Source organism: Leptopilina heterotoma, unplaced genomic scaffold, assembly GCF_015476425.1.
Source record: "Leptopilina heterotoma isolate Lh14 unplaced genomic scaffold, ASM1547642v1 Lhet_455, whole genome shotgun sequence".
Taxonomy (NCBI): Eukaryota; Metazoa; Arthropoda; class Insecta; order Hymenoptera; family Figitidae; genus Leptopilina; species Leptopilina heterotoma.
The window spans coordinates 151,984-159,532 of NW_025111089.1; the positions used below are offsets into that span (position 1 = coordinate 151,984).

The following is a 7,549-nucleotide window of genomic DNA, read 5'->3' on the forward strand; positions in this document are numbered from 1 at the left end:
CTAGATGACTGTGGCTGGATAGAAGGGGGGGGGGTGTTTTTCCTCATCGTTAAGGGATGAATTTTCAAGTCTTCCACCGACCCTTAGGATGGTCTGTTCATCTAGAAACGGCTTTAATCGAGCTATGGCACTCCCAACCGGAACAAATTTACCTTGTCCCAAGAGTTGAATCTCGTGCCAAAAGTCTTGTTCTTGTGACATCTTAACACATGTAAGAAATTCCCGTTTCATTTCCTCAGTAGTTGTAGGTGCGAGCGGAGGGATCGAGTTGACCTGGGTATTTGGGGATTGGAATATTCTTCGGCATCGAACTAAGGCTCTCTGAAGTTTTATAAGGGAGGAGAATCGGTCGAATATTGTCTCGGTCGCTTGAGTTGCGAGGCAATGGAGAGAGGGCAGGGTTTCGTTGTTTGGGACGTTAGCAGAGCTAGTCGAGATTTCTTGAGGCCACTCTTCTTGGTTTTGTTGGAGCCAGGAGGGACCCTGCCACCAGAGTCGATTGCTAGCTAGACCTTCGATGTCGGTACCTCTCGTGGCAAGATCTGCTGGATTGGTTTCTGACGGTACGTATCGCCATTTGACGCCTGGTAGCAGTTCCTGAATGTGGACGATATAATTGTCCACCAATTCATTTCCCATTGGTTGAATTGAATTAAGCCAGCTTATAACCACTTGCGAGTCACTCCATGCGAAACAGTCGTGCAACTTAACGCCAAGTGCTTCGGCTTGTAGTTGGATTAATTTTGCTCCTAGAAGAGCCGCTCGGAGTTCTAATCGTGGAATCGTCATTCTCGCGTTGGGTTTGGTCGTGGGGATCAGGCTTTTAATCGGTGACAGCTTGGTTTTGGCTGCCAATAGGTGAGCAGAGTTGTTAGTGCAAGAATACACCGTCGCTGCCATCGCACGTCGGCTGGCTTCTCCGTAAGTAACGGTAAGTAGAGCGAAGTGTTCTTCGGGTTGATCGGGATCTGGACTCCAGATGATTCTTTGGAGATGAGTGTCCTCTGGTCTGATTCGGATTTGTCTGAACATCATCTTGATGTCAGCGCAGTACGCGACTTTGTACTGCCTCCAATGTGTAACGACGGTGGCTATATCACTCTGCAGTTTTGGTCCAGCGTAGAGGGCGTCGTTGAGACTGTGACCTGATGATGTCGGGCGAGATGCATTGAAGACGACTCTAAGTTTTTTGCTGTCATCGTTTCGCTGCCATATACCATGGTGAGGAATGTAATTGCTCTTAATAGAATTGTCTTTTATTTCCTGTGGAGATAGCCTTCTCATGTGACCTAATTGACAGTACTCTTTCATGAATCGGACGTATTCTTCCTTGAGTTGGTCATCTTTTTGCATTCTTCGTTGTTGTGTCAGTAAAACGAGTCGAGCTGCTGACAGACTTGATCCTAGCGATTTGAGCGCTTTGTTGTTTAAAAGTAGAGGGGCTATGTTGTGTCGCAAAGAGTTCTTCACATTTTAAATCGTCGGGGGAGATTCTTGGTCTGGTTGGAATCTCTTCAATTGACCAGAATTTTTGAAGGAGATTCGTTATTTGAGCGTTCCACGTTTCCTCTTCGCTTGTCATCGTAGTAGAGGCAACGTTCACTGTCGTATCGTTATCTCTTCCTCTGGTGACTCCTGTGATGATCCAACCGAAGACCGTGTTTTGGGCTAGGATTCGGTTCATTTTTTCGATTCCTGGACGGAGGATTTGACTGTAAACGTTTGCGCCGAGTATGATGTTAACTTTGGCTGGTGTTGCAAAGTCCGGATCGGCGAGTTTGAGTCCACTGAATTCGTTGACATTGTGATTTAGCACGGAAGTTGGAGTAGTAATGCCAATGTGATTAAGTCCATAAACCTCGACTTGTATCGGGTCCTGTTGACCTGTTGGATGTAAGAAGATTTTGGTCTTGACTCTTGCTGAGTCCATAGGCGACCCTGTTATGCCAGAGATGCTCAGTTGGTGATTTTCTAGATGAGTGCCTAGTTTCCGTGCCAGGGTATTCTCTATTAAGGTGGCTTCTGAACAAGGGTCTATGAGGGCTCGGGCTTTTATCCGGCGGCGTTCCCCATCCCCCAGGGTCACTAGTGCAGTCGGTAGCAGTGGGAGTCAGGATCGTCTTTCCTCTTGTTTTGAAGGGTGAGTTTCCGCATCTGTTTTTTGGGAGTCGGTCCAAATGAAGTTTGACCTGCTGGCCTTTTTTCTAGGCTGTTGTGTAGAGGTGTGTGGTGTGGTCGCTTACATGTTCGGCAGCTCTGCGTTGACGGGCAAGCAGAAGACAGGTGATTGGCTTTTAAGCAATTGAAGCAAAGTTTCTTTTGCTTGGCTAGGTCTCGACGTTCAGTGAGCGTCATTTTTTTGAAGGTCTCACAGTGTCCCACGTAGTGTGCTTCTTTGCATTAAGCACACTTTGAAGTCATCGTGACGGCAGTGGTTGCCTGTCTAGTTGATGAGCTGTGTGTCGATTTGGAAGAATTGGTTGTTGATCGGTTGCGACTTATCTCGAGTGACCTAAGAGTCTGACTTCGCCTCTGCAAAAAGGTTAAAAGTTGGTCGAAGGAGGGGTAGAATTCGTTCGACAGTCCGCCGACTGGAGTTAGCCTTTGTAGTTCTTCTTCCCAGTCTCTTCTTGTGGTTGAATCCATGATGTCGGTAGCGATGGACACGAACCAATCATCCCAGTAATCCACTGGACGTCCAAGTGCTCGGAGTTGATCCCGATGTCGTTTGAGTTCATCTATCAGTTTTTGAATTTCTGCCAGGGATTCCTCCTTGATGTGGCGTAGTCTCCTCAAGCTGATTAGGTGACTCTGGACTAGTAGATACTTGTTATCGTATCGTGCTTCCAACGTAGCCCAGGCAGTCGCGTAATTTTCTCCAGTAATTGGTATTGTTTGGATGGCCGTCGAAGCTTCTCCAGTGACAAGAGATTTTAAATAGTAAAGTCTTTCCACATCTTTCAAGGTCGGATCTTCGTGGATCATGGATCTGAATAGATCTTTGAAAGATTCCCATTGCTGTCGGTCTCCATTGAATGGGGCTATCGTAATCCTTTGTAGTCTTGATTGGGATGAGCTAGGAGGTTGAGTCGGTTGACTCTGATTGACCTGGCTCGCTGCGGGTCGTAGTCGGGTTTGGAGATCGAGCAGTAGTCCCCTTGCCATGATGTAATCCGTCTCCGTCTCGTAGTACTTGCCTTCTGTGAAGTATGGATCGGTGTTGATTGTTTCTCCCGCCTCGTAAATGAGTGCCACATGGTTGCTCTTGAAATCACTCCAGTAAGATTCCAATAGGTTTATGCGGCTGTCTATTAATCCTAGGGTCCATTGGTTTATTCGTACGTCCTGTGTAGCTTCCACTCCTCGCTTGATAACTGATGCCAGCTCGAGTTGAGGTCTTGTGTTCATCCTAGAAATTAAAGGGTTAATTTAGCGTGCAGCCTCACTGGCTGTAGAGGATTGTAGAATCGCTCTTGGTTTATTTTATTTCTCGACTAATCGTTTGTAGAGTTAGTCCTTGTTCAGGTGACGAGCAAGGCGTCAGCTTTGAAGGTTCTCAGTCTGCTTGACCTGACGGTCGAAAGCGATTCATTTACGAGGGGAAAATCCCCTGGTTTCTCATTTGTTTGGTTTCTCAATTTATTTTGTTTTATTATTCACAGGTAGTCGGATGACTCGTTTGGGGGTACGCATGAGTCTGTGTGAGGTACAGATAAGGAGGAAATAATAAGGGATAGAGAAAGAGATTGAAAGAAGGAGAGAGAGAGAGAGAGAGTTTTATTATTCACAGGTAGTCGGATGACTCATTTGGGGGGGTACGCATGAGCCTGTGTGAGGTACAGATAAGGAGGAAATAATAAGGGATAGAGAAAGAGATTGAAAGAAGGAGAGAGAGAGAGAGTTTTATTATTTACAGGTAGTCGGATGACTCATTTGGGTGGGTACGCATGAGCCTGTGTAAGGTACAGATAAGGAGGAAATAATAAGGGAGAGAGAGAGAGAGAGAGAGAGAGAGAGAGAGAGAGAGAGAGAGAGAGAGAGAGAGAGAGAGAGAGAGAGAGAGAGAGAGAGAGAGAGAGAGATAGAGAGAGAGAGAGAGAGAGAGAGAGAGAGAGAGAGAGAGAGAGAGAGAGAGAGAGAGAGAGAGAGAGAGAGAGAGAGAGAGAGAGAGAGAGAGAGAGAGAGAGAGAGAGAGAGAGAGAGAGAGAGCTAAGTAGGGAGCAGTGATAACGTCCTCTAGTTGAATGATAGAATTTAAATTATATAATATTGACTGGACTTACGGATCTGATACAAGATACCACGTCGTCCTTGCGTGTAATTGAATTATGAGCGTTAGCTAATAAACGGAAAAGAAGATGATTTTCACTCACATGTCACTCACTGATAGGTTGATAAAATCAACCAACGGTTCAGGTCAAGTCCTCTTGATGCTTTCAGCGTGGGTTCGTACTTCTCCTCCTTAAAATCCGGCTCGAAGGACCATTTTGTTATATTCTTTTGTTGAACTCTTTATTTTACATGAAATCGATTACATAAGATATACAATTCGTGATACTTAACAATTATCAATTAACAAATACACTTCGACGTGGGTTTGAAGTACAGCTACTCACTTCTTGCGCACTCGAACTCAGCTTTTATATTGGACTCACTGTGAAAATTATCCTTAGAGGTATTCCGTAGCCCACGCCCCCATCATAGGATAAGGGTGGGGACAAGACCCGCAGGAAGGGAGCGAAGATTCGAACGGGAACATTATTTCCCGAACAACCTCAAAATGTCATCATATGTTTATATTGTTTGAAAGTCCCTTTTTATAATTCTTTATTTCATTTGTAAAATTCTAATCATAAAAATCGATAGATAAAATGTAAATAGTAACAAGTATGCAAGAAATGGACTAGGAAACAAACAATACGCCAAATGGAAATGAGAATTTCAATACGACGTCGGATGAACTTAATCCTGTTATAACAAGTAAAAATATAGATAAATTTTTTTTAAATATATATTCACAGCTTTGGAATTTTTATTTTTTATTAAAAGAATGACTTTTACCTTTAAATTACATATTGTAATAGTTTGTTTTTATATTTGATAATAATCTTCTTATCTTGAAATTTATTCGTAGTGTTTTTACTTGTTTTAATTCTCAAGAATGTTATTATATTTTAGATTTCGTATATGTGCAAAATGATTTGTACGATTTTTTAAATGATACAGAGAACTTGATTGGAAATATCATACTGGCGAAATATGCCAAGTCAAGAATTTTATATAATGACAAGTTAAAGAAATTAATTATTGTTCATGAATTAAAACGCGACACGATACATTATAAGTAAGTATCTTTTTAAAATTTTTTTTAAGTATGAATAAAATAAAATTTGTAATCCAAATCACAGAATAAAGAGACACGAGTTTATGAAGATTAGAACAGAAATTAAAGAACTGTTTCCAACATCCGACTTTTTTAATAAATTTTAATTTACAGAAGGACAGTTACTAATTTAATTAATATTTTAAATCAAAATTATCTTGTCGTAGTTGGAAGCAGATTTTAATAATGTTTTCGCGGAATTTGTAAATAGAGGAGAAGCAAGTGTTGCCCTTTCCAGTTCATTCAAAACCGTATTTTTCAACAATTGGCCCACGCTTAGTACGAAAATTGTTCAACATTATAGTAAATCCAGGGTTAAAGAGATTAAAGACTTTTATTTAAAGTACGACGTATTAATAAAAGCAGGTACAATAGTATAAAATGATGAGATATTTTATGTATAAGCTTATCAGATGTATTCTAATTGATTTGCTAAATCGTTTTCTTATTTTAATACTTTTTTAAAGGAGCGCAAAACAGTATTTTGGAACTTCTTTTACTGCCATTAGGTTTGGCTGTTAAGAAGTCATTGAAAAAAAAGAACAAATTAAACTTTTCACTAAATCAGATGTACAAAGGTCGTTTTTGCTGGTGGTAGAGGTAAGAAGTGCGTTTAAAGAAATATCTCAATTTTTTAAGAGAGGGACATGTGAAATTTCAACCCTTTAATATTTACGTTGTTGAGGGGTGCCAATTTTTTTTCTGTGAGTATTAAGAATTTAAATTTATTTTAATTTAAAAAATTTTTTTATCATTTTCAAAATTCTATTCTTTGAAAATCCATACAATTGATTTTTAGAATCATGAAATAAGCTTAGAAAAAATCGACAATAAAAATTAATAAAAATTACAAAAGTAGTTCAAATTTTTATTTTTCGAAAATTTTCTTTTTATTAAAAAAATGGTCAACTAATTAATGTTTTAAAAAATTTTCGAAGCATGTTTTAATTTAAAATACTCAAATTTGTCAGAAAAAATTTACCACTCGTAAACATAAAAAATTTAGATGGGTTAAAATTTCACCGGCCCCTCCCCTTGACTGGAGATATATTTAATAAATTTCTTATTATATAGGATCTAGTAAATCTTTCTACAGAGCGATCAAATCAAGAAGACTGGTTGAAAAGTTACGATCTAACAGTCCATCCTTATGTCAGTGTATGCGGAGAAGTCAGTCCCATAACTGAATCCATGGTTATTTTAAATGGTGACAGATATTTGTTTGATGACCCACTCAAAGCTGTAGAAGCATGTTTTAAGTGCTTGATAGCACTTCGGTCAATGCCTTTGTTATGTGATTTCTTGTGGACATTTATCGGGAATTGCAGTGCCGGGGTCATCCATTTCTGCGATTCTTCTGATCAAAGACAGCGCCCTACCGAACACCTTACATGACAGAGGCAGGACACCCACCTCCAACCGAACAGCATAGCTAGCCGTGCATGTAGGAAGATGGAGCAGATCCTTAAAGAATGCTAGCTGCACCTTCTCAATATCCATACTTCGATCCAAGCCCCAGATCTGAACCGCATAAAATAATGTACTACAACTTAGACTCTCGAAGAGTCTTGTGTATGTAGACCATGTGTCCGCCCTTAGTCCATTTATAATTTTCAATGTAGACCCCAATGCAGCCTTAGCCGAGCTTACAAATTTTTTACTGGCCAATTCGAAAGACCCAGAACTCTAAAATATAACCCCTAAATACATAAACTCATCCACGACTTCAATCCTCTCCTCTCCTATCTTAAATGCTTTAAAATGTTTTACAGAGTGATTAGCGCTTTTTCTAAAGATCATAATCTTTGTTTTATTTACATTAATTTCCAGTGCTCTTTCTTCGCAGAATTCAAACAGGGCGGTCAGTTGTTTGACCAATTCAGTAGGGGAATCTGATAACAATACCAAGTCATCGGCGTAAGCAAGAATTGGGACATCGGTAGTACTAGTTATAGAGAGACCCCTGCACCCCCTACTCCGCAGAATAGTTTCCAAATCGCTGATAAACAAGGAGAAAACGTGAGGACTGAGTACCTCGCCCTGTACCCCGAGAAACACGAATAAAGTCAGTTGCCCCATAACGAGACCTGATACTGGCAGACGCCTTTTCATAAAAATCTTTTAAGATTTTTATAAATTTTGTACTTAAACCAATCGAGTGTAATT

At 40.4% G+C, this 7,549-nt stretch overlaps 2 protein-coding genes across 2 annotated transcripts; both read right to left on the reverse strand.

The window, feature by feature from the left end:
* Nucleotides 1–1,284, reverse strand: LOC122507247. Its single transcript, XM_043619864.1, has one exon. The coding sequence runs from the start codon at nucleotides 1,282–1,284 to the stop codon at nucleotides 1–3; it is 1,284 nt and encodes a 427-aa protein (XP_043475799.1).
* Nucleotides 1,285–2,400: 1,116 nt separating this feature from the next.
* LOC122507248 lies at nucleotides 2,401–3,408 on the reverse strand. Its single transcript, XM_043619865.1, has one exon. It carries the CDS (start codon nucleotides 3,406–3,408, stop codon nucleotides 2,401–2,403), a length of 1,008 nt encoding a protein of 335 aa, XP_043475800.1.
* Between the last annotated feature and the right edge of the window lie 4,141 nt (nucleotides 3,409–7,549).

Coding starts and splice junctions, on each gene's coding strand:
- LOC122507247 (XM_043619864.1), bottom strand. CDS start 1,284: ATGAGAAGGCTATCTCCACAGGAAATAAAAGACAATTCTATTAAGAGC.
- LOC122507248 (XM_043619865.1), bottom strand. CDS start 3,408: ATGAACACAAGACCTCAACTCGAGCTGGCATCAGTTATCAAGCGAGGA.